At 40.8% G+C, this 27143-nt stretch overlaps 1 protein-coding gene across 1 annotated transcript in view; it reads left to right on the top strand.

Moving 5' to 3' along the window:
* The window catches only part of MPZL1 (myelin protein zero like 1), a 135668-nt gene extending 108738 nt beyond the window's left edge, over positions 1 to 26930 (top strand). The window contains exons 4-6 of the mRNA XM_030203941.1: positions 7649 to 7781; positions 16721 to 16826; positions 22446 to 26930. Coding sequence (XP_030059801.1) covers positions 7649 to 7781; positions 16721 to 16826; positions 22446 to 22547 — 341 coding nt within the window. The 3' untranslated portion in view covers positions 22548 to 26930. The remainder of the gene's footprint in view (positions 1 to 7648; positions 7782 to 16720; positions 16827 to 22445) is intronic.
* The last annotated feature ends 213 nt before the right edge of the window (positions 26931 to 27143 follow it).

Here is a 27143-nt window from a genome sequence, read left to right as displayed (position 1 = left end):
GTAATATCTTCTCAGAAAATAATCATAGTTCTTCTGTAACCGAAAATATGCAGATATCTATTTTGTGTAATCCTCAGCAGTATCTATTTTGTATGCTTGTTTGCCAAATTTGCTAATTGTTATTAAATAATATATACTTCCAACTTGGCATATTGCTTTTTCTGTCCAGATTCCACCTGAGCCTCTAAGGCCATACATATAACTTATGTAAGTGATTTTCTGACCACTTTACGCACTTACTCAGGGATCTTGGACGTGGGCCCATGTATGCTCTCTACAGTCAGCATTGTTGTCTGGTTGAGCTCTGGACTGGCAGGATTTTGATCATTGGATCCCACACTCAGCCAGAATGCAGCACAATCTGGACTAGTGGGACAGTCCCCGTCATCTACTTTGGGAGGGGCGGAGGTTCTGTAAGACCCACCAGATTGAGTGGTAGCTACCACTAATGTGAACCTCTTCGGCTGGAGAGCTCATTGCCTGGGCAAGGTAGTGCAGGGTCCCTGTTGAAGGAAGGCAGGCAGGTCGGCACAATTGGAATTCTCCCGCTCATTTGGGGGCGGGTGGTCCGTGTGATGATGGACAGTGTCATAGTGGTGGCCTATATCAACAAGCAGGGTGGCACCAGGAGTCATATGGTGGCTCTCAGTCGATCTCTCTTGGATCCAGGGAGAGTGGGAGCTGGGACAGGCTACCTTTCAGCGCCTCCTGGACCAGTGGGGCCAGCTGGCCTTTGACCTATTCTATTCAAGGTATTTATATCCCGCTAATATCAATACAGAGTCTAAGCAGGTTACATAAGTTCAAAAACACACAATTAGAATCAAGAAAGCCCTATAAAAATTATTCATTCAGTTACTTATTAAAAAGATAGGTCTTCAATCCTTTGCAGAATTGTAAATAGCCAAAAATCACCTGAATTTGTACTATCTGGAAAAATAAAAGAACCATCATTAAATCTCTTATAGTGAACTTTTTTGACTGATGGAAATCCCAACAATAAAGTAGAATGGAAATGGGAATTCATTCAAGGAGCTGGATAAGCTTATCAACTGTGGATGAAAAGAGGAACAATTCCCCTGTAGTATGCTAAAAACAATACAAGCAGGCTTAAAAACTATCCATGCAGAAACTGGTAAACAGTGTAAACTTCTTAACAAAGGTGTCAACAGCCATAGATCATTTTGGTTGCAGTATTTTGTAATAACTGCAAATTTATAACTAAATTTAAACTTAATCCAACATATAAAACACTGCAATAATCCAACTGAGATAACACAATAGCCCGAACCAGCATACATAAGTGTTCAGTAAAGAAAAGAGATCTTATTGCTTTCAGTTGTCATAATTAAAAAAATAATTTCTGATGGAATATCCTTCAATATGAGGGGCAAATATCAAATAAACATGATTTATGAGAAAGTTTCTTCAACAAGGAAGTCACTATAGGCCAGTGGTTCCCAAACCTGGTCCTGAAGGCACCCCAGCCAGTCAGGTTTTCAGGATACCCACAATGAATATTCATGAGAGAGATTTGCATGCAGTAGAGGCAGTACATGCAGATCTCTCTCGTGAATATTCATTTTGGGTATGCTGAAAGCCTGACTGGCTGGGATGCCTCCAAGACCAAGTTTGGAAATCACTGCAATAGGCACTTCCACTAATGCAAAAGAGGACCAGTCCCTATCTGCTGGGGACACAATCACCACTTCATTTATTGGATGGTCAATTTCATCTACAACATTCTTAAGAGATTGCCTTATAAGATTTACTTTATAAAATAATTTGCCAACTCTGTTGAAGATGGCTGTAAAGATTCAGGAATGTCAACAACTGACGATACTTGGGTAAGCGTATTAAAAATGTTAAAAAGAAATTTTTGAGATTTATTATTCCTTCCCCATCAGCATCCCAAAATAAACTTTTAGCTTTAGAAATAGCATTTTTATAAACTCTTAACATGTTTTCTCCAATTTAATCTATTCACGGGATCCTTAGTTCTCAGCCATTGTCTTTCAAATTTATGACACTGACACTTTAATACCCATAGATGGTTAATATGAAGGTAAAGACTTCAAATTTCCCTTTCCTTTAGATTTCTTAGATGAATATTGCTGTTTTTTCATCCAGCACACTGTTGTTCCAATCTGATAACTTTGAGCTTGCATTACAGCAAATACTAGACAACTGTGATTTAATCTTAGACCAAACTTTTTCAACTTCAGTTATTTGATAAACCTGATTTGTCTGAACACCTGCCGATCTTTTCTCTTGAGTTGAGGAATATAAAGTGTAAAGGGGCCCTTTTACTGGGTTATGTAAAACAGGCTTTTTTTTTTTAATCCTTCGCCAACTTTTCTCAATTCGTAGATTCTTTGATTATGACACTTTTCATGCTTTGATCCTCTCTGTCCTCATCACAAGACTAGATTATTGTAATATCATCTACCTTGGCTGCTCTCGTTCACTTCTTAAGAAACTTCAGACTCTCCAAAGTACTGCGCTCAAGTTGCTTCACCATGCCCAAAAATATGATCACGTCTCTCCTCTCTTTCTCAAATCACATTGGCTCCCAGTTGATCAACGGATAATTTTTAAGACTCGCACACTCACCTTTAAAGCTTATCAGTTGGGACCCCTCCCCATATCTAACCTTACTATTCCTTATTCCCCAGCATGTCTTCTTCATTCTATAAACGACCACGATTATATCTCCCTAGTCCCCCCCCACCCCGTTCTGCACAAGTGGAGTCTACTTGGCATCGGGCTTTCTTCTTTTCTGTCCCTTTCCTCTGGAACTCAATTTCTCTCTCAATCCATTCTAAAGTGTCATTTAAATTCAAAACAATGCTGAAAACTTGACTGTTTCAGCAAACATTTAATTTTGCATAAGGCTTTACCATTTCCTACCCGGTTCCTGCAATATCCCCTTCTTTCCACTGCCTTTTACTGTATGTTCGATTTATTCTTGAATGATTGGTATCACGGAACACTGTCCTATCGATTTTTGTAGTTCTTCTCCATTTTCTTTGTTTTTAGAATTGTGCACCGCTGTGATCTGCAAGCTTACCGCTGCTTTGTAAAAGGGCCTCAAAGTTTGCTTGAAAATGATTGAACCAGGGAACAGATGCCCATAAAGGATCAGAAGTTGAACATCTCCTGTCCTGCTTGGACAACAAAGCAATAATGTCAAGCGCATGAGCCTTTTCGTGTGGCAGTTCAAGCTTATTTATAAAAAATCTTAGTGAATCTAAACAGGAAAACAATTGGTCAACCAAGAGATCCAGGTTATTGGCTAAATGCAAGTTTAAATCGCCCAGCAGCAGAAGATGAGTAAAAGTAGCTGGTTATTGAGAAACAAAGTCAACAAATTAAGTCTCAATTGCTGACCAGTTTCTTGGTGATCTATAGATCAACAAAAAGCCTAAAGAGCCTGAAAGTGCATCATCACATAATTGACATAACATCATTTCCAATCCTGTGATAACAATTGAATCTAATAATTTCAGATGGAAAAAACTTGTATATGTTATATCAGTCCCTCCCCCTTTTTTTGCTTGACGCACACAATGTAAAATCTTGTACCTCAGAGGGCAATCATCCAATGTAATTGGACTATCCAAATCTGTCAGTCAAGTTTCTGTAATAAAAGTTAGCCTAATATCATTATCTCTTATTAAGTCCCTAATAATAACTCTCTTATTGCACAAGGACCTGGCACTAAAATACAGACACGGTACTGGTTGATTAAAATCACTTTCCTCATAAAAAGGAATTCCACATGGAATTTCAATCTAAACTCCATATGATTTTCTTTTAGTCCAAATAACTTAGGTCTATACCCAATAACAACATCTATATGACTATAATCTGGATAATCCTTTCCTACAAAATTATGCAACGAACTACCCAGCCCATCTTTCAGACAATACTTTTTTACATTCTTACAGTTCGCAGAGTTTAAACAAAAGCCTAAGCTATCATCCTTAAATCCCCACCACCACCCTTCCCCACATATTAAAAATAATAAAAAAAACAAAACACTTCATTCTTTTAAAAATAATACAATATCTATAACAATTTCACAGTTGCCCACTAAGGGGCATTACACATCCCTTAGGTATGCCCCTTCGGTGGGGCGCCACAAGCACTGGCATACTTTTGAGCTGAAATGCTTGCTGATGATGTCATCACAGGGGCGGAGCCAAAACCTCTGCATTCTTTCCCTGATCTGTGTAGGTTCTAGATAGAAAAATGAACACAGGTCTTGCCCACAGAATCTCCAGGATCACTTAAGATGAAAACAGTCAGATGCAGAACTTTCAGCGCTGGTGCACTTTTGAGCTGAAATGCTTGGATGATGATGTCACCACAGGGGACAGAGCCAAAACCTCTGCTTCACTTTCCTGGTCTCCGTGCTAGATAGAAAAATGAACACAGTTCTTGCCCCCAGAGTCTCCAGACTCACTTAAGATGGAAACAGTCAGATTAAGGACTTTCAGCGCTGGTGTGTTTTTGAGCTGAAATGGTTGGCTGATAAGGTCACCACAAGAGGCAGAGCCAAAACCTCCGTTTCACTTCCATGGTCTCTGTTGTTGCTAGATAGAAATACCAAGGGGGAGTGCTCTTCAGTCATTGAAGAGTCAGCCTCCCAGGGGATAGATGCCCTGTTTCAGCAGTGGCCCAGGGAGGGGTCATTGTATATCTTCCTGTCTGGGCCTCTGATAGGCTGGGTATTGCACGGAATAGCACAACATCTCATTGTAGTGCTTCTGGTGGCCGCAGATTGGCCTTGAAGACCATGGTACATGGATCTGGTTTGCCTGTTGGTAGATGATCTACTTTACCTGCCTAAAGGGCAAGGCTTGCTCAAGCAGGGACCAATAGAAATAGAGGATCCAGATCCCTTTCTGCTCATGTTTTGGTCCTTGAAAGGCAATGTTTAGCAAGGAAAGGCTTCTTACCGTCCATGATCTCCACCTTGCTTTATGTCCACAAGTCTTCCACTTCCTTGGCCTGTGTTTGGGTTTGGAAGGTTTTTAAGAGCTGGTGTGCTCTTACTTTCCCCTTGGAAGGTGTAAATTCTCAAGGTTGTTGGGTTTCTTCAGTAAGGGTTTGACCAGGGATTTGCACAGAACTCGCTTAAAGTTCAGTTAGCGTCTCTCTTGTATCCAAGGGAAAATCCCGGGCCTTCCCCTTGTCACTCATGTGGACATAGCTCACTTTTTGAAGGGGTCACTGATTTGCATCCTCCTGTCTGTCCATCTCTTCCCTCTTGGGATTTGAATTTAGTGCTGAATGTTCTCTCAGTCTATCCTTTGAGCTTTTGAAGATGGGTTTCCTAGTGGTGATTGCGTTGACCAGGAGGTTTCAGAGCTTCAGGCTCTATCTTGTTGGGACCCCTCTCTCACCATCTTGGAGGATTAATTGGCCATCTGCACTTTTTTCTTTTCTTCCCAAGGTGATCTTCCCCTTTCGTGTGAATCAAGAGATATGTCTGTTCCCCCCCCCCCCTTTCTGGATGGGAACTCACACTGTACTGCTAGGAGGCTTCGCAAGCTTGATGTCAACAGAGTTTTGCTTAGGTACTTGCAGCAGATGGATGAGTTTAGTTTCTTAGATTTTGTTGTTGTTGTTGCTTTCCATGGTCCTAGAAAGGGCCAGGTGGTATCTAAAACTTATATTGCCAGTTTGATCGAGGTGGTCATTGAGGCAGCCTATATTTGCAAGATCACAAGTGGCTTTGGGATTGAGAGCTCACTTGTCTAGGGCACAAGCGACCCCTAGGTAGAGGCCTAGGTGGTTATGACTTGAATGCGTAGCTGGACAGAAAATCTACATAAGAATATATAGATAAATTATCTGTATTTTTATATGCTTTTCATCCAACTGAATATTTACTTCTAGGTGTCTAAATATATTTATACTGAGTTTAGCACTTGAAAATGTGTAAAATTTAATAAAACGGCAATTTGGAGTTCAACAGCGATGTTCCTTTCAAAAGTAAAAGCTAAAGATGATCTGGTTTTCATAAACTGAGATTAAACAATAAGGAGGATATTTTTTTTGTAAATAGGCTTCAGTGCAGCTTTTTAATCTGTATTACAATCTGTAGTTATTACAGGAAGCCAGAAGCTATTTGGGTAATTGTTTTTGCTATCTTAGTTTCAGATAGCAAAACACTTCATATTATCAGTGTGTTGTTTGTCCTGCCTAGTAATAAGTTTGAACCATTCATTTAGTGTAATTCAAATTTGTGCCCAGTGTCCCTTGGCTCACACTTTAAAACATAAGAATAAAACAGATTGCCAGACTGAGTCAGACCAAAGGTCTGTCTAAACCAGCATTCTGCTTCTAGCAGTGGCCAGTCATGGCAGGACCTCAAAAAGTAGCAAGATTCCATGATATTTAACCTCCATGGATAAGCAGCACTAACTGTTTATATCATATTCTCCAGTAATAAGTTCCAGAGTTTAAATATATGTTGAGTGAAAAAAAATATTTTCTCCAATTTGTTTTAAATGTACTACTTACTAACTTCCTTGTGTGTCCCCTGGTCTTTGTATTTTTTTGAAAAAGAAAACAAATCAATTTCCATTTACCTGTTGCAGTCCACATAGCATTATATTGACCTCTTTCATGTCTCCCCTAAGCTGTCTCTTCTCCAAACTGACGAGCCCCAGCCTCCCCAGCCTTTCTTCCCAAGAGTCATCCCATACCCTAGATGTTCCAGTCTTTAGAGTCTTTCCCCTGTTCATTTTATATAGGGAAAACGTTTCAGTTGAAATGTCAGAGATAAAGATCATTGTGCTGTTGATGAGCATTTTTAAAGCTGCCCTGCCATTGGTGGTTGTCTGTAGTCACCAGCAGATACAAATACTTAGACAGGTAGTCTCACAGTCTACCATCACCAAGTCCCCAAAAGCCTTTCTAAAAAAAAAAAAAATATGTCTGCAGCAATGCTTAAAATTTGTGGTAAGACACTTCTTACTGAATAACAATCTTACTGACTAAAACTGGTGGTTTGTTCCAAAAAGCAGAGTTCAAACAAATCTCTAAAAGGCCTGCAGCAAATGTCAGTATAATCAGTCTCTGATCTTGCGATGACCTAAAAGATCATCCTGGTACATGTGGTTGATGTGAATAGATAAGGCAGCATGTATTTATTGTAACCATGTGCAAATTTTCTACCAGAGGAGACACATTATACAGTGTTCCCACAGATATTTGTGCTAAAATATATAAACAGCAGGCATACTTTGAAGTGGTATGTATTTCATGTATTGGTCACTAATAAGACCAGCTGGTTTTTGTTGTTTTGTGTTTTTTTTTTTATGAAAAATGTGTGTGGTGGTGGTGGCTTTGGGCCTAGAGACTTTACTCATATGGCTGCTTTGGAACATCAGCAGGATTAATTTTAAATTAGCCAGGCAAAGGTTTTCCTGTTGGTAGGCTGAGAACTAGTATAGTTGGCCCAAGTGTTTAGGGTGTGGCTTCATGGATAGACGTCACCTACATTTGAGCAGTCAGCGAAAAACACTTTTGGATGAAATTTTATTCTGTTTTGGTCTGCATTTGTCTGCGTATTAGAAATGTTCCAGTCAAATATATGGAATAATTTTTGTTTTGCATTTCCAACTCTCTTTAGGAAATTTACCACCCTCTAAAGCAGGGATGGTGGCAGGAATTGTGATCGGTGCGATTTGGGGTCTTCTGCTGTTAATTGGCATTATTGTATTTGTCATCTACAAAAAGAAGTATTCGAAAAAACACTACTCTGGGTAAGACACCTCCTGAATGTTTTCCTTTGTTCTTCATTTTTCTGTCTCCTTTCTCTTTATTATCCTTCCTATCTTGTCTGTTCTCACAGTTTTACAGTGGAGCTCTTACTCAACGCTTGAAAGTGTTCTCTGTGTGTTTCAATAATCTTCCCACTCTAGTCTTAACAGTAAATAGGGATTCTATGCTCCTGGACAAAGGTTTCTCCATTTTGTCCACAACTTTTTTTTACCCGCCTTTCTAAATAAAAGCTCCATAAGAAATTCCACCAGGGCCCTTGATGAACAAGTCTAGTTTTTAGGATTATGAAAACATGCAAATTAACCCGATTCTGGAACTAATTACATGTTGATGGATTATTTCAGTTTGTTTGTTGCCTAACCTAAGCTCAAGGCAATGTACAGCAAAATTATCCTGAAGGACGTATTTAGTAGCATGCTACAAGAGCTAGAGCTGAAAGCTAGCATGTTACTGTATATTTTCTTTTGTAGACTTAGCTGTTTGGGGGCCCATGGAGAGGTTCTATTTCTTTTTTTTTCCTAATAGGATATAGGCATAGGTGAGCACAGAGCTAGAATCTCCTGCCTTGTGGACAATCAATCTGTTGCCACATATCTCTGTAACCTATCGGTGGATTTTTGTGCACCAATTTTCTGTAAACGTTAGAAGTAAATACGAAATGATCAAAATATGTCTTTACAAAATCTATATCCCTTTTTTTAGCCTTTTGATTTAATGGAGACATCATTGTTGCAGTGTTGAGTCACTTAGGGCCTCTTTCACAAAGCCCCTCTACAAATTATCAGTACTGCAAATGAGAGGAAGGCCATTCAGTTCATATGGGCTTTCTCTCATTTGTCATGCGGGGAATAGCTAGCCTGGCTTTGTGAAAGAAGCCCTTAATAAACATACTTAAGCTGAAGGTGACATCACTGCACCTTCTGAAAGGCATTAGCTGAGAAATTTGAGCATTTAGCAGCTTTTGATGAGTTTTTATTTATTTATTTAGTACATTTATACCCCGCTTTTTGCCACGTGAGGCAGCCCCAAAGCGGCTTACAATGAACTAAGAAAATCAATAACAATGACAGTTGAAGGCAGAAGGGAAGGGAGAAATTCACTAAATCTATGGGTTTAATGCAAAATAAAGATTACTGTAGAAAACTATTACAAATAAATAGCAACAGTATTAAAATATATAAACATATGTGCTTGCAAGTAATATAGGAGGTCTGATTGCCTTCAGACCACTCCAGACAGGTGAGGTGTTTGGCTAGCTGTGGAACCATATAAAACAGATAACCAGAGTTCTTTTTATTTTAAGCTGTCTGTTAATGTATAACTTGATGGTGATGCTAGTCTTCCTTTTTTTGTCCTCTTTAACACTTTTGGGCTTTAAGTCTTCTTGAAGAAATCCCTGGAAGGAGTAAGGTTACAAAGGAAATCTTTATGCTGTGTGGAAGCATGAGTGAAAAAGTGTATGACTAACTGGAAATTTTCCCCCTTCCCCCTCCCCCTCAGCTAAAGAGCTATGTGAAGGTGGAACTCTTAAGGATGGTAAGAGAATGTGTGAGCCAAAGGCATCATTTTAAGTAGTAATCCATTGTGGAAGACTCCTTTTTGCATGTGCCCTTATACTAATTGTGAAAGAGATCTGATATTGCAGACTATGAATGCTCTCATGGAAGCAGAATGCCTGATTTTCGGTGCAAGTTGTGTTAGTTTCTAAACAGCCAGATTCTATCTGGATAATAAAGGGTTGGGTTGGGTTAGAAGTTATTTGGATAGATTTAATTCTCATGCCAGAACAGCCACAGCTTAATACATACATTCAGCGCGGCTGCTTTTGCAGATAACTGCCCTGAATATATGTATTAAGTACCAGGGTTGGTGCTTGCGTTTAATGTGGTGATTGTGCTGCCTGAAAATTGATCCCACTGTTTCTGCATGCATGCCTACTAGTATTGTACATTACAGGTGTTATAATACTTGGTGTGTAAACACCTGTGTCCTAGTAGCTGGCATTTCTGCTTATTAATCACCTTACAGAATCAACTTTTAATTAATTTATTAGACAAAATAAAACAAAATTATTGTTCCAGTCGCATAGCAAATCAGATAGTGGTTTCTGACTTCTTTTTTTTAGGTGATTAATGGAAAAATTGGTCTTACCTGCTAATTTTATTTTCCCTGAGTCTAGCCAAGATTGGTCCAGAACTCATGGATGATGTCCCTCTGCAAGCAGATGGAGACAGACTTATGAGCCGTGAGCTCTGCCCTATAAGAAGCAGCGGAAAGCTTCAGAAAACCAGTTGACCTCTAACAAAGCAGATATTGGGACCTCCCCCCAAAAAAGAGGGATTCAAAACTAAAAGGGAACAACCACATCAGGCTCCCTGTCATAACTGAGAGATGAGTAAGAAAGTATGTGACTGGACTCGAGGAAAGAAAATTGGTACGTAAGATCAACATTTTCCTCTTTTTTTTCATCCACAAGACCAGTCTAGAACTCGTGGGATGTAGCAAAGCAATCCTTAAACTGAGTGAACAGATGAAACCCCTGATGCCACTACAACAGTCCTGAAGATAGCATCCTCCCCACTGGTAGACTCTTCCTGATGAGTTGTGCCACTTTTCATAGCATTGTCAGAAAATGTTCTGGCTGCTTTTTCTTACACCAGACTGAAAGCCACACAACACCTTCTCTATAGCCTTAGTCTGGAAGAGGTTGATGGACCAGGAAGCTTCAGTGACTGATCACTGACTCTGAGCCATCTGGCCCTTGCACCCCTTAAACTAGGAGACAGACATCTGTTGTTACAACCAACCAGTCCAGAAATTCATTCTATTCAAGGTGGCCAACACTGCTGCCTTTTTGGCTGGAGCGTAGCTAGGAGACTCTATAAAAGCATCCCCTAAGGGGTGAAAACAACTCTTAACATATAACCTCTCTTCAGTACTTCTAGAACCTACTGGTTGGAAGTGATCTAGGTCCATGCCTAAAAAAAACGCTGATAGCTGACCGCTTATCTTCTCTACAGAGGAGTGGACCCCCAATGCCTCACTGCAGTCCCCTTAGGTGCCAGAGGCCTAATGATCCTGGGAACCTCTTTTGTCAAAATGAAAGGAGGTTGATCTAGAAGGAAAATATGACCACTGAACTGTGGTCCCTTTGCCAGGGTGGTATTATGTAAGTTTCTGGAAATTAGATTTGCTGAACAAAGCACAGGAGGAGCCCTTGGCTTATCCTCTGGCAACTTCTGTGGATGAGTATTGTCCAAATCTTTCACAATTCGCTCCATATCTTCCTCAAACAGCAACTTGCACCCAAAGGGAAGTCTACTGAGGTTGGTCTTATTCTAGGTCTGAAACCATAGGAGACTTTTAGCCAAGACAGACACTGCAGTGGTCATGGCAAAAGTTCCGATATAAAGAGTATCCACTACATAATACTGTCCAACTCCAAGTAAGCTACCTCTAGGTTGCAATCTTCTTCCAAGGAGTCCTTTGCCCACTGGAGCCAGTGCAAACACTTTGTAGACATAAGTAATGCAGACTACAGTCTGATGCCCCAGGGCTTATGTGTCAAAATACTGCTTTAGCACCATTCATGTTTGTGATCTTACAAGTACTAAAGCACAATTCCCACTTCAACTTGGGATAATTGTCATCTTAGTCACTGTGATTTCCAATATGTCCACCCTAGAAACTTGAGCTGCTTCTTCTTGGGACCAATGAGTACAACCTATCCTTGGCACTTCCTACTCTGATCCCAGCTTTTGGTATCTCCCACTCCACAGAAATCATAGCCTGAGTTGCCCGTTGGAAAGAAAAGGCTTTATTAGGCTTGCAGATGCCCTCCAAAATCAGATCTGCCAAGGAACCTACAGAAATACTCGGCTCCCCCAGGGCTTGCAAAATTATGATTGCACACTCTTCCTCCTGGAAGAGCCTGGCCATCATCAAGCCATCTCTTCCCCCTATTGGGAGCTCTTCCTGCTTCAGGATGTGGAAGAGTGAACATCACTTTGTAGGCTCACTGATTGAGCTGGGCCTCTCCGATCCCCCTCCTGCAGGCAACAACTGTGCTTCCCAATCATCTGAGTGGGCCCAGTTAGCCTGCAAGACCCCCTAAGCCTTAGCTGAGTCTCTGAGCTGAAGCTCTGCACTTCACTGTGCCTGCTTTAACATGAAGACCTTGTGGGGCAGCGTAAAAACTCAGGAGTGAGGGGAACAACCCCCCAGATTGCTCAGTCTTGGATCCCTGTAGCAGAGAGGCATCCAGATCTTGCTCTGGAAATTCCTGGCTCCTCCACCACCCCACCCTCCACAAGACTCTCCTCTGGGTCTAGGATGTAAGAAGGGGCAGCCAGATCTTTATCTGAGCTACTGAGGGTCAAAAGGGTGGGGTGGCTTCTCCCGTGCTTTTTGCTATCCTCATGAGGCCAGAGCTGAAGAACCAGCCTCAGCTCCCCAACCACTAACTGCAAAGTGCAGCCAGGGCCTCCTTGACAAGCACACAAATTCCTCCATTGTTACAGTGCCCCTCCCCCATAATGGGAGCACGGTTTAGTGCATCTCAGGGGTGCTTCCATGAAGCCACAGCTGGAAGAACTCTACCTGTGCCTCTGCTGTCCGGGATCCCAAAGGCCCAGTCATTACTGAACCTGTGGCCCAGACCTAACTGAAGCTGTCTGCTGCACACGCATCTGTGATGCTCCTAGCACAGAAATCAGGTCTCCAGTGCTGCTTAGGCCCTCAGCAGTGCCACTCCCAGTGCCCTCTGCAGGCTTCCAGTGCAGGGAGGAGGATAGTTAAATTACCCGGGAGCTAAAGAGCTCCCTTCTGCAGTGAGGCCCTTAGAAATGTGTGTGTTGAGGGGAAGCTGCAGCAACCCCGAGACTATAGGATTTCCCTACTGCCGTCAAGAATCACTATGGTCTGGTCATAAGTACATAAGCATTGCCATACTTGGACAGACCGAAGGTCCATCAAGCCCATCCTGTTGCCAACAGTGGCCAATCCAGGTCACAAGTACCTGGCAAGATCCCAAAACAGTACAATACATTTTATGCTCCTTATCCTAGAAATAAGGAGTGGATTTTCCCCGATCCATTTTCATAGTGGCTTATGGACTTTTCTTTTAGGAAGCTATCCAAACCTTTTTAAACCCTGCTAAGCTAACTGCTTTTACCACATTCTCTGACAACAAATTCCAGAGTTTAATTACACATTGAGTGAAGAAATATTTTCTCTGATTCCTTTTAAATGTATTACTTTGTAGCTTCATTGTGTGCCCCCCTAGTCCTAGTATTTTTGGAAAGAGTAAAAAATCGATTCACATGTACCTGTTCGATTCCACTCATTATTTTATAGACCTCTATCGTATCTCCCTTCAGCTGTCTCTTCTCCAAGCTGAAGAGCCCTAGCCACTTTAGCCTTTCCTCATAGGGAAGTCGTCCCATCCCCTTTATCATTTCCGTCGCCCTTCTCTGTACCTTTCTAATTCTACTATATTTTTTTTGAGATGCGGTGACCAGAAACTGCGCACAATATTCAAGGTACAGTCGCACCATGGAGTGTTACAAAGGCATTTTAACTTCCTCATTTTTGTTTTCCATTCCTTTCCTAATAATACGTAACATTCTACTTGCTTTCTTATATGCTGCCACACACAAAGCAAAGGTTTTCAACGTATCATCAACGATGACACCTAGATCCCTTTCCTGGTCTGTGACTCCTAATGTGGAACCTTGCATTACGTAGTCATAGTTCGGGTTCCTCTTTCCCACATGCATCACTTTGCACTTACATTAAATGTCATCTGCCATTGGGATGCCCAGTCTCATAAGGTCCTCTTGTAATTTTTCACAATCCTCTTGCAATTTAACAACTTTGAATAAGTTTGTGTCATCAGCAAATTTAATTACCTCACTAGTTACTCCCATCTCTAGATCATTTATAAATATGTTAAAAAGCAACTGTCCCAGCACAGATGCCTGGGGAACCCCACTATCTACCCTTCTCCATTGAGAATACTAACCATTTAACCTTACTCTCTGTTTTCTATCTTTAAACCAGTTTTTAATCCACAATAGTGCACTACCTCCTATCCCATGACTCTCCAATTTCCTCTGGAGTCTTTCATGAGGTATTTTGTCAAATGCCTTTTGAAAATCCAGATACACAGTATTGATCGGCTCACCTTTATCCACACGTTTGTTCATCCCCTTCAAAAAAATGTAATACATTGGTAGGCAAGATTTCCCTTCACTAAATCCATATTGACTTTGTCTCATTAATCCATGCTTTTGAATATGCTCCGTAATTTTGTTCTTTATAATAGTCTTTACCATTTTGCCTGTTATTAATGTCAGGCTCACTGGTCAATAATTTCCCGGATCACTTCTGGAACCTTTTTTTTTAATCGGCATTATATTGGCCACCCCCCAATCTTCTGGTACCATGCTTGATTTTAAAAACAAATTACATATTACTTACAATAATTCTGCAAGTTCATTTTTCAATTCCATCAGTACTCTGGGATGAACACCATCTGGTCCAGGCGATTTGCTACTCTTCAATTTGTCAAATTTCTCCATTACATCTTCCAGGTTTATAAAGATTTCATTCAGTTTCTCTGACTCGTCAGCTTTGAATATCTTTTCTGGTACCGGTATCTCTTCCAGTAGTTAAAGGAGCACTGGAGTCTGCTTTTATAACAAACATATAAAAAGGGGGTAAGGGAGGGGGGAGAAATCTGAGAGAGAGAGAGTTAAAATAAAAGCTCCACATTGGAGGGCTGCCTGAATAGGGCAGCGACCTGGACTTCGGTAAGTATTCCCAGTGCAACCACCTTTGGCTAAACCTGAATCTTTCCTCCTTCCATTCAATTGAGTGACCAGTTCTTCATCTCAGCCAAGGAGCTCTCATTAGAGCAGCCCTGTGCTGCACAGAAAGTCCATCACCATCTGCTGGAGAAAGAGAATACTGGTTTGCTGGAGCTGCATGATGGCTTTTTGTAGGGCAGAGCTCACAGCTCATCAGTCTCTATCACCATCTGCTGGCTGAGGGACATAACCCACGAGTTCTGGACTTGTGTAGAGGAAAAGAAATCTTCACTGATTTTCCTCCTGTATGTAATATTTCTTTTGTATATATGTAAAACATTTTATACATATAATATAAACATACATGCACAATACATTTTGACTCCCCCCATGTGTGTGCGTATATACATATATGTTTGATACGTATATATAATATATTGAGATTTTGGTAGACAGAATATTTTGAGACCATTCCAACTTCCAGAAATGATTCATTTCTAAATCATCATGTGGGTTTGAGGTGCTGGGAAAGATCTAACACAGACTGTTGATGCATGCAGCATGTTTAACAGGTTTAACTTGGTGACGGTGATGACATCTTCTAATCCTGACTCCTGGGGCATCTTGGTTGCTTTTGAACTGTTATCGATATGTGTAGGGATGTGAGCTGCCTGTTTTCCTTCTCCATGTAAACATGACAAAGTAGGTGCTGGATTGAATTTGATGTGTGTGTTTTTATGTATACTCTTGCTGTCCTACATGCACAATGGAAGTGGTGTTTTTTTTATTAATCTGTGTCTGTAGTTGTTGCACAGCTTATTCACTTGAATATGTACTAACTGGCAGCTGTTTGCTATACTAACATGAGTGGAACTGAAGTAGAAGTGTTGTGTAACTCTAAAGGGATAGGAAGAACATTAACTGGTGACGTGGAGTGGAAGGGATATTTTCTCTGCAGCACTGGTGATTTCAGGAAATTCCTTGATTTTTTTTTTTTTCATTGCTAAAGTAGGAAACTGGGTGTAGAAAACACAGAATTATTTTTCACAAGTGTAGTAGTGTACTTACCACAGTGTCAGGAACTAGGAAATCTTTTACTTGACATGTGGGACACTAAGTTGATACAGGAGAAGTGGAATTCCAGGTAAAGTCTTCATGTGGCCTTTTAAAAGTATCTTCCTTCTTTGTAAGGGGGAGCTAACTATTCAGAGTTCCCTAATATTACCTCTCCCAATGTTTCTGCACCACTTGTGTCGTACATCCTCTTAATTATTGATCTGGCTTTCCCTTACAGTTGAGCATGAAATAGCATTATGTATGTTTGCCACTGAAAACATTCATGAACTTTATTTTGTTTCCATGTGTGCAAGGAGTGAAGCTGGAGAAGTGGATGTCAAATAAGTAAACAGAGAGCCAAGCTTTTATGAGGGTTTGGGGATGGTGATAGAAGAATAGCAAACTAGGTATCCTAGGGTTTCACAGTTTTTAGGGTGGCACCAGCGGAGCAGTTAGTGTCACTAATCCAGAGTCAACTTGGCCAGTGAGATGCCTTGAGCACCTATAGCTCAGGCCTGCCATGTCCTGCTCCCACTGAAACAGGAAGTTAAGAGTGGAAAGAATGTGAGCATGGATGCTGAATGCCCCATGCTGGCCATGCAGACTGTGATTTAGATCTGCAGTCCCAAGAGCACTTGGGGCACTGCAGCAGCAACATCCATCAGAGGTGAGGGTCAGCCTGACCAGAGGGGGGTGGGGTGGCTTGGCTTGGCAAGGTGAGAGGCTGGACAATGGGGGGGGGGGGGGAGCCAAAGGCCGGCCCAAGGTGTCAAATATCCTTGGGCTGTCCCTGACGTTCCCTCTGTAAAATTGCTTGCAAACTGCATTGTGCTGTTTCCTGGCAGGGGAGTTTGTTGCCCCCCCCCCCCCCAATCCTATTTTGCTCAGTGAGTTTAGTGTATGTTTGTGTGCGTATTATGTTGCTCATTATTTCACTGTTGTCTTTTTATTGCTTTGTGCATACCTGCCATTGTCATGTTTCACATCTACTTTTGTTTGCATCTTTGGAAAAAAAATTGTCCTGTGCACCCTATTTCATCTTTCCATCCTGGCAGCTGCAGCACTACTGAAAGCTTGATGTCGTCAGTTAAGCAAGCTCCACGGAAGCTTCCCTCTGATGCTGAGGGTTTGGTTAACAGCGTGCCTGCTAGATCCCATCAGGTAATGACTTGCAGTGCAGTATAAGTTGGATGCAGTAGAGGGAATAAACTTGGAAATGTGAAGGAAAGGGAAATGAATCATGCTAAACTGCGAGGTAAACCTGGGTTGTGTCCAGTATTAGATTTGCCTTTAGGTAGTGGTGGTGGTGATGGAATGTCCCATCTGAGCGTGCAGAAGCCTGAAGGGGGGAAGAGGGAAGTTGTGTCAGTGTTCCTCTGATGAGCCTGATTGAAAGAATCACCACCACCTCCACTTGGTAGCACTTTGCTGAGTAGCAGTGAGCCATCACCTCTACCCTCTTAAAAACACAAGAGTAGGTTGGTAGTATTTACAATCCTAATGCTGCTGGCCCATGAATCCATGTGCCTTCAAATTGCCACCAGAACTGAGGAGGAGGAACTGCCACTTTCAGCCTGGTGGGAAATCCAGATCTGGCTGTGTGTGTTCAATGGTTAGTGTATAAGTTCTATTCTTGATGACTTTTGAAACTGTCTCATGCAGAATACTGCAGCCTATCTGGGAAGTTGCTATTCCTGTGTAGTGTACCACCTTCAGAATATGTAGTAAGGCCTGTCTGACAGACCTCACAAGAGACTCAGGAGGCCAGTTCAGACAACAGTCTCACTAGTTTTGGAAGCTATTCAGGCTACAGATCTCTGCGGTTAGACATGGGAAAGGTGGGGATTCTTGGTGTGAATTTAATTTGGGATCTTGCCTGTTGAATTTCTGTCATTTTTCCTCCACCTCCCCTCCCTCATTTTAGGTAAGATAATAAAAACTGTCTTGGACAAGGGGAGAGCTTTACAAAAGGGTGGCTTTATAGCTGACTGCTGGGATTTGTCTTCAGCATTGTGGGCAGGAATAATTGGGCAGATTGGTAAAGAATGGGAGCAACAGGGTCAGATTCTGTTCTGAGATATTTATGCTTGTGATGCATCAGAGAAATCTTTCTTCTGTGAAATGAACAAAGAACAGCCATACTGGGTCAGACCAATGGTCCATCTAGCCCAGTATCCTGTTTCCAACAGTGGCCAATCCAGGTCACAAGTGCCTGGCAGAACCCCAAATATTAGTAAGATTCCATGCTACCAATCCCAGGGCAAGCAATGGCTTCCCCCATGTCTGTCTCAATAACAAACTATGGACTTTTCCTCCCGGAAAAGTCCTTAGTGCTATTACCACATCCTCCGGTAATGAGTTCCAGAGCTGAACTATTCTCTGAGTGAAAAAAATATTTCCTCCTATTTGTTTTAAAAGTATTTCCAGGTGTTCTGTCTGTACATTTCTAATGGTTTAGTGGGGGAACACAAATGTTCTCTAATTAGTGTTTCTCTGTTTACTATCCAGAGAATAGCAGAGGCATCTGTGTTTGGCAGTGGTGGGGCTTTGTCACTGGGTGGGCAGAGGAAGTGCTGAGCAGGATGCAAACACTGATCAGAGAAAAAGGGTGGAGGGGGGCTCCAGAGACACAAATCCGTGTTTGCTTCTACTGTGGCTCACTACTTAATGGTATGGCACACTACTGCTGCATGCAGTATGTAAGTGATATGCTAATGTCTTTTATAATTGCTGAGCTCATAGAATGTAAAGCCTCAAGTGAAAAGGCAGAGTGGGTTGCCCGCATGCTTAGTTACTCTGAAATACACAAGTATTATACTGGAACCATGCAGTTGTTGTACAATGGTGATAAGTATTTAGATGGGATAGTCCCTTCCCAAAAGAACTTAAAATCAAGGGGTGACTTGCCTAAAGTTGTAAGCAATGTCTTGGACAGAAATGGGATTTGAAACCTAGTTTCTAGCCAAATATTGTAACCACTAGGCCACTTTCTTCTCCCAAAACAAGAAGTTAACAGGCTAATTCTCAAGTGAAAGGGAGAATATAAAGTTTATTTCTAGACCTGAAACTTTCAGATGGTTAGAGAGATGTCTTTATGCTGTGCTGGAATACCATCTAAATCTCAGCTGTTTGTGAATCTTCTGAGCCAATTATATCACACACAAACAAAATGTATTTAAACAGAGGTAGAAGTTTCAAGACTAACATTAAGCATAATGAGTGTAGCTTATGCTTCCCTCTCTTGAGAAAAGACATGGCTGTCTTAAGGGTACATTTACTAAGGTGCGTGAAATGTGGCCTGCGCTGGTGTAGACACGTGTATTGGACGAGCGCAGGTCCATTTTTCAGTGCACCTGCAAAAAAGGCCTTTTGGGGGGGGAGGGGGCTGAAAATGGCGTGTGGCAAAATAAAAATTGGCACGCATCCATTTTGAGCCTGAGACCTTACCGCCACTATTGACTTAGCGGTAAATTCTCACGCATTAACTGAGCAGTAATCATCAGCACGTGTACACTGCTGATTACCACCTGGTTAGCGCCACGTGCTGAAAATTTTCCAGCGCACGTAGTGGACGCATGTAAAAAAATAAATTACTGCCCAGGCCACGTGGTAGCCGGGCGGTAGTTCCAAATTGGCACACGGGTGTTCGTAGGCACCTACGTGGCTTAGTAAAAGGGCCCCTTCGTTTTTACATAAAGATAATATATACCTAAAAATCCTACAGCTAACTCCTAAAATTTAAAGTAAAATGTAAAACACCAAGAAGTTTTGACTTATATGTATGAAGAAAGTGCTTTATTTACCCTCCAAAATAAAAATTAGTTAAACTATCAACAAAATACTTGTGTACAGATAATCTTTTTATATGAGGCAAGAGATGGTGCAAACACAATTCTTTCCTCAGACATTCTCCTGAAGTACTCTGTTACATAATTTGTGTTTGTCTCAGTAACTCTGAGGAATTTGGTGGACACAAGAGCTAAATTCCATAAAGTAGATCATTAGTGGCATTCTGCAACCCACTGATACCCAATGCTGTGTAATATCATCCCACCCGACCTTTATTGTTGGAGCACCAAAGATAGTTTACTTGCTTGGATCCAAGAAATCATAAGTACATAAGTATTGCCATACTGGGACAGACCAAAGGTTCATCAAGCCCAGCATCTTGTTTCCAACAGTGGCCAATCCAGGTCACAAGTACCTAGCAAGATCCAAGAACAGTACAATACATTTTATGCTTTTTATCCTAGAAATAAGCAGTGGATTTTCTCCAAGTCCATTTTAATAATGGCGTAAACTTTTCTTTTAGGAAGACAGCCAACCCTTTTTTAAACCCCGCTAAACTAGCTGCTTTTACTGCATTCTCTGGCAGCGAATTCTAGAGTTTAATTACACGTTGAGTGAAGAAATGTTTTCTCTGATTTGTTGTAAATATACTACATTGTAGCTTCATTGCGTGCCCCATAGTCCTGGTATTTGTGGAAAGAGTAAACAAGTGATTCGAGTCTACCTGTTCCACTCCACTCATTATTTTATAGACCTCTATCATATCTCCCCTCAGCCATTTTTTCCTCCAAGCTTTCACTTCACAGTGACATTTATACACCCCCATCCCAAGACACCTGCTGTCAATCCCAATATGGTTTGCCTCCCAGACAGGAGGTGGTCGACCATGAACACTTGCTACTCCGGACTTGTAAAAGGTCCTGCAAGTCAGCAATCTGGTTTCAACCTTTCATGATAATTATGATCGTGGCTAAATCATACAATGTAACACATTGTCAATATATGTCCACTCACACATCTCTGCTTGGTGTTCTTAAGGCTTCAAACCCTGCATCCAACTCCACTAACAACTGGCTTAGTCAAGTGATAAGCTCTGAGATGGTTGTTTGTTCCAGAATATACTCTAGGGAGAAGAATTGCCTATAAAGAGGCCCTTTTACCAAACAGCAGTAAAAGGTGGCATACGGTGGTGTCAGTGCGTGGGATTGCTGTGCACCAAGGCCACCTTTTACTGCCATGGGTAAAAGTGGGGTTTTTTGGGGTTTTTTTTTTAAAGGGGCAGTAAATGGCTGTGCAGTAATTAAAAAATTGTTGCACGGCCATTTACTGCTGGAGCCCTTACCGCCTCTTATTTGGGAGGCAGTGAGGGCTCTGGCAGTAATCATGCGTGCTGCCCAATTACTGCTTGGCACACCCACACCCCACCCACTGACACTAGAAAACAGGAAATATTTTCTAGTGCCAGAAATGGCGTGCAGCAGGTCCAGAACTACCACCAGGCTCCTGGGTGTGCCCTACCACCGGATGATAAGAAGGCCCCAAAATTTGCCAGTCCCAACAAAGTATGTCTATAGTTGCATTAAGATTTTAGCTTGGTGGTTTTAATTTTTTATTTATAACCATTTAAATTTTTACAAGCGATATAAAACAACTTGCCAGAAATACAGAGAAAGTAATATAGAAGAATTATTTCAGTCAGGTAATTCTATTCTCTTCCTTAGACCGCTAAATTGGGACAGTGAAACAAGACAAGGAGATCAATTAAACAGTAAACAGAAAAAAAAACCGTGGTATTAACCTGATTATCCCCAGATATTACTCGTCTAATTCATTATTCCACATTGATCATCTGGTTGGCTTCTTCAAGGCCAATACGGTGTATAGTCAAATCATTTCATTGAAAACATACTTATTGTCCAATATTAGTTAGAAATAATACATCTGATGCCATTCTTTCTCTTTTAAAAACCAGAAGTTATTTAACAATACATATACTTAAGTCTCTAATTCAAATCCCACTGATTAAAGTAATCCCAGTTTTCACAGGCTTCACTCCTTTTAAAGTAATAATTGAGGAAATATTTCTTAGCTTGGTGGTTTGACTGGTAAATGTCTTAATTAAGGCAGCTTACTATAGGCAGGACATACTACTCTATAACCAGCTGACATCTGACTGGTATTTATGGTGCCCTTTACATGGAATGTTGGCTTCCCTACTCCCATAGTACTTGTAAAAATGCCATAGAATAGCTGGGGATACACCCATTGTAATGCACTCTTACCCCGTTTACTAAGCTGCGCTAGCGGCTGTCATGCACTAATGCCGACACAGCCCATTCAAAGTGAATAGGCTGTGTTGGGATTGCTGTGTGGCAGCCGCTAGTGCAGCTTAGTAAACAGGGAGGTTAGTATTTTCTGCTGTCTCATGTACCTGAGGTATGCATTCTGGCCCACAATTTTTGCTGTGATTATTTAATTATTTTTTTAAATTTTTTTTTTTTTGGGGGGGGGGGGGAGTCATATTAGCATCTGACTTTATAGCACCGTGAAACATATTTGATAGTGATGTCCCTTCCCCTTATAGAGCAAATTATTTTCTCAAGGTCATTCAGCTGAATGGTTGTTAGGGGAATTAAACTAGGGTCTCCAGCTTTCCCATATAGTCACGCTACCAGCCATCCATTTTGCCCAACTGCTTTCACTGATAATGTGTTCATAGATACTGAATGTCAAATACATCATATTTAATTTATTTGCCTTTTTCTCTTTCTAAAGTTTTTAAGGACTCCTATCTTGTCATGCATGTGCTACACATGAATTTCTGGTTTAATGGTATGAGTTTGGCCAGGCTTTGAATCTCAGGCTACAACCATTCTATTAGGATAACTTTATTTGGATTATGCGTGTGTTTTATCAGAACACCCATGGTGGCTTGGTAGTAGAGCCCTTAACAATCATTAATGCCATTCTTTCATTTACTTCTGTTTTCAGGGCCCAATCATATATGCACAGTTAGACCATTCCGGAGGAAAACAGAGCAACCAAATCAACAAGTCAGAATCTGTGGTCTATGCCGACCTCCGAAAGAGCTAAGGAACCACACCCTGCCAATAACAGGAATCAAAACTGAGCAAAACAACTCCATCCTATCCTAACTAACTGGAAACACGTGACATGAATGTCATCCAGAAATCATGTATGGCCTTGAAGCCTTGGACCAATGCATGTGAATATGGAGAGAGATATCTATTCCATACGATGTAAATATTCTATTTAATCTTACTGTTTCTAAAGACCAATGCTGCATGTTTAAAACATGCTAAGAATTCCATTCCTGTTAGCTGCTTTTTTTTTTTTTAAGAAATTGGGCCACAGAGAGAATAGTGGGCTACTTATATACATTCTCTTGTATTTGAAAATGAACTGGAATTGATTTTAGAAGTATGTGGGGAGGGAGCTGGTTTACAGACTAAATTAGATTGAAAGACTTAATGGGCTGGTATATGGAGCGTACTGGCGGTTCTTCAGTTGTAACAGATTGATAGATTCTCTCACATGCTGTCCTTGCATATGATTTTTAGAATTTGGGGATGGGGAGGAGAATATTCTCCTCCTTAAAAGGAAAGTACAAATGTCTACTTCCCTCCCAAGAACATGCCAAGGTGCTAATTTTAACAATATAAAAAGCTTTTTAGATGTTTTGTGCCTTTGCTTTTTGGCATGTCTGGGGGCCCTATTTTATTTTCAGATGTTCTAATATGGATTGGATAGACACCCCAATTCCAGGGAACATATATACTGTATTAGTCCAGACAGGGATGTTGAGGAAGAGTTAGGAATTGTGAGGCTGCTTTTTTTCGAGAACTCTGTGAAATTTTAAAAATGACTGCTGCTCAAAATGCATCAAAATTCTGTCAAAAAGACACATTTTAAAACTTCTGCTCACTACTTTCTTCTTGCGCCTTTGGGCATCCAGCTCATTTTTGTGATTATTCGCTACTGGGAGTTTTCCTTCTGTTGTTTCACCTGTAACAATCCTCAGGCAGGGGCAATAGACTGACTTGCCTTAGAACCCAGTACCCATGCATCCTGAGTTTGGCCACTCCATGATGTCTAAATCTAACCCAGAAATTGTGACTTTTAGGGGGGGGAAAAAACATTTCCTGACAGCTAATAACTTCATTAGAAAAAATCATGTGCCAGATCAAGGCACTTGCTGTGAATGAGCTAGAAGCAGATAAACTGTGTATGCTATGAGAATAAAGATTTTTCAGCTAGAGTTGGCTCCAGACATGACAAGTAAAAAATATAATACAGCACTACAAGACTGAAAAAAAAAAAAAAGAATCCAGACAGGCCGACTGAACACCTAAAAGTGAATACATGGACCTGCAATAGGGAGCAAGAGTAGCCAGTGCTTTTTTAGCTAGGTGTTGCCAAGACAATGACCAGTAGTAGTGGCTTGGGCTGGTCTGGTAAATGCATCAGCTGATGTGTGGAGTGTTGGCTCACAACCAGAAGGAACAGTGGCCTGCAGAATAGAGGAAGCCATGGAAGAGAGGCCGAAAGAGAAGGACATGTTCTGCACAGGAAGGGCAGAGTAACTAAAAATAAACTATATGAAAACTTTAAATACTCTCATCTGCCCTGCAACATCTAAAGTTTGGCTGATGCCAAGTTTTTGCTAAAATGTTATTTTTCTATCCCTATAGTGCAGAAATGTGGGCTCATAATTACTTTTAAATTAAGTAAGTAGTTTTTGTATTGCATAGTTTAGATAGCTGTTTGATTTGTTTTCTTTATGCACACGTCTGTTTTGTGTCTCATTTTGCTACTTGGAGTTTTCATTGTAAAAAAAAAAAGTGTCAAAAATGTGTGGGACAGGGGTGAGCAACCTCAGTTCTCGAGGTCCAAAACTCAGTCGGGTTTTCAGGATGTCCCCAATAAATATGCATGCGATCTATTTGCGTGCACTGCCTCCATTATATGCAAAAATATCTTTTGCATATTCATTGTGGAAATCCTGAAAACCCAACTGGGTTGTAGCCCTTGAGAACTGAGGTTGCCCATCCTGGTGTAGGAGAAGCCTTAAAATTCAATCTCATTTTATAGAATTTGTGCCAAACAAAACACCCAAACACTAATCCATGACACAAAGAAGACAATAATTCTGAACTAAGGTCCCCTTTTACAAAGGTGTGCTAACGTTTTTAGCATGCGCTAATGGTGTAGATGCCCATAGGAATTATGGCTGTCTACACAGCACATGTTAATTTGTAGTGTGTGCTAAAAACGCTAGCTCACCTTTGTAAAAGACCCCCTAATTGTGTAACTGTTCTTACGGGCCAGAGCATAGGAAAACTGTAGATGATGTAAAATGTTGTTTGTCCTAGCAATTGCCAAAAAAATGCACTATAAAATAGCAGATTGATTAAGGTCAAATTTATATATACCTGTCAATTTCCTTTCCTTTCCTTTTTGCTAGAGTAGTCCAGACCAATGGGTTGCATTTTGCTACCAGCAGATAGAGGTAGAGATACTGAACTATTATTTGTTTAAAATTTACCACACCACTGTCTCTGACAACAGGCCAGAAGTCAGAAAATAACTCCAAAATCGATATTAGACAGGTTTATAATCTTGCACAGAATAAAGAATGAATAAATACAAAAGAAACAAAAACATAGCAAAGTAAGAGTAAACATTCCATTTTAGGACCCAGATATCTGAGCACCAAATGCTTGTTCAAAAAATAAGATTTAAAGCCAGTCTTAGCTCTTTTCAGAGAAGGCTCAGCATATAAATAAAGGTGCAATTCATTCTATAATTTAGGAGCCAGAAAGAAAAATGCAAAATGTTGCTTGGATTCAAAGCAAGCACAGTGGGGAGCTAGAAGAACGAGATGATGATGGTTGAAAGACTGCAGGCTTGACCGGGAACATCAAGATTAGTTACTGTAGATAGATAGATAGGTAACAGGTAAGACCTTTATGCAAGGCCTTATGAGCTAATGAAAGGATTTTAAGCCTTACCCTAAGGGGAATAGGTAATTCATGCAGTTTAATGAACAAGGGCATGATATGATCCTACCTATGAGCATAACACAAGAACCAAGCTACTATGCAGCCTGGAACCTTTCAGTATACTACTGCCAAAGCAAAACAGGGTACAAGCTTTGAATCCATAGGAACTAATTCAGCACATATCAGCAAACAATACTGAAATAACTATATACAAAACCCAGTAAGAAAGCAGGCAAAGCCCAAAAGATGTTCCAGTCCTCTAGAATGGGCTTTTGACTGGTCTAGCAGGACTCAATAGAAATAAATTTAACGGGTATGAATAAATTTCACATTTATCCTGCTAGACCAGTCCATTTTACTGGGAAGGGGGAAAACAAGGCTTCCTAAATCACTACGCCACCAAAAGACACATCATCCCTGGTTAGACACATCAACCTAATAATTCACAAAGGAATGCAGTGAGGGCCACGTCATTTCCTTGCAAATGTCCTATAGTGTGAGCACTTGGGCTCTGCCTAGGAAGTCACATGACCCGAGTGGAATGTGCATGCAAACTACTGGAGCCACTTTAAGATGACTGGTGTAAGGTATTTGTGACCTGTATTGGCCACTGTTGGAAACAGGATGCTGGGTTTGATGGACCTTTGTCTGTCCCAGTGTGGCAATACTTGTGTACTTATGTACTTCATGACACACCTCTCACCACTTGTGGACACACTGGTCGAGAATCACTGTGCTAGAGGTAGAGAAGTTCTAAAGGGTTTCAGGTTGCACCAGCCCTTATACTGGTGGTGTCACTGGGAGAGTTCAGTATCTCTGCTTCCACCTTCTGGTAGGGAGACTGATCTAGAAGGATGATAAGGAAATGAGTTATTCCTGATCTCAGCCAAGACATCTGCTACTCAGAAAAGATGCTATTTAACAGAACAGAATCTGAGAAGTGACAGGTTTGGGGTAGGAGATTTTATTTCCTTACCATTTAGAAGCAGCGATGATCTATTTACCCAAGATTAATGTAAAAACTGTGTACCCATTTCTTGAATGCCGCATGCTCTGGTATTCAATTCAGAAATCCTAAAATTATACCTGCCTTGTGCTGCTTTATGAATGTCCCTACACTTCATAGGTTCTCTTCAAATGCAGAATTGTTGCATGGCTTCAGCAAATAGTTCATCATATACTATGGAGAGACAGGGGAACTACTGCCCTAAATGAGTGTGGCATTTCTTCTTATTTTGAGGGGCAAGAAGAGTTGGGAAGTGGTTACATTACAGTTTATAATGAGGAAAAGGAACAAACAAGATCTGCTCGTCTTTTCCATTTCAGCAGTTTTTGTGATCATGTTGCTTGAGAATTTCATGTGCTGAAACATAACTGTATTCTTGAATGACTTTTATAGTACTTTTACTGCAAACTTGTGAATATTTTTAAATAAATTTGATTTTTTATTTCCCATCACTTGTTGGTTTCTATTGCCTGTCATGCATTTGAGTAGATTATGAAGATGAAATAGAAAAATATTCTAGATTGTGTTGACAAAGCCCTATTTCTCCTATATTTTCTCCAGTGCCCCAAAGAACAAGTATGGATGTTGCTTTTTTACTTATTTTTTTTTATTGTGAAGTTCCAGGACTGACCTTTTTTCTTGATATCTGGAGTCAACCCG

Source organism: Microcaecilia unicolor, chromosome 5 (assembly GCF_901765095.1).
Source record: "Microcaecilia unicolor chromosome 5, aMicUni1.1, whole genome shotgun sequence".
Classification (NCBI taxonomy): Eukaryota; Metazoa; Chordata; class Amphibia; order Gymnophiona; family Siphonopidae; genus Microcaecilia; species Microcaecilia unicolor.
This window is presented reverse-complemented; position numbering and strand designations above follow the sequence as displayed.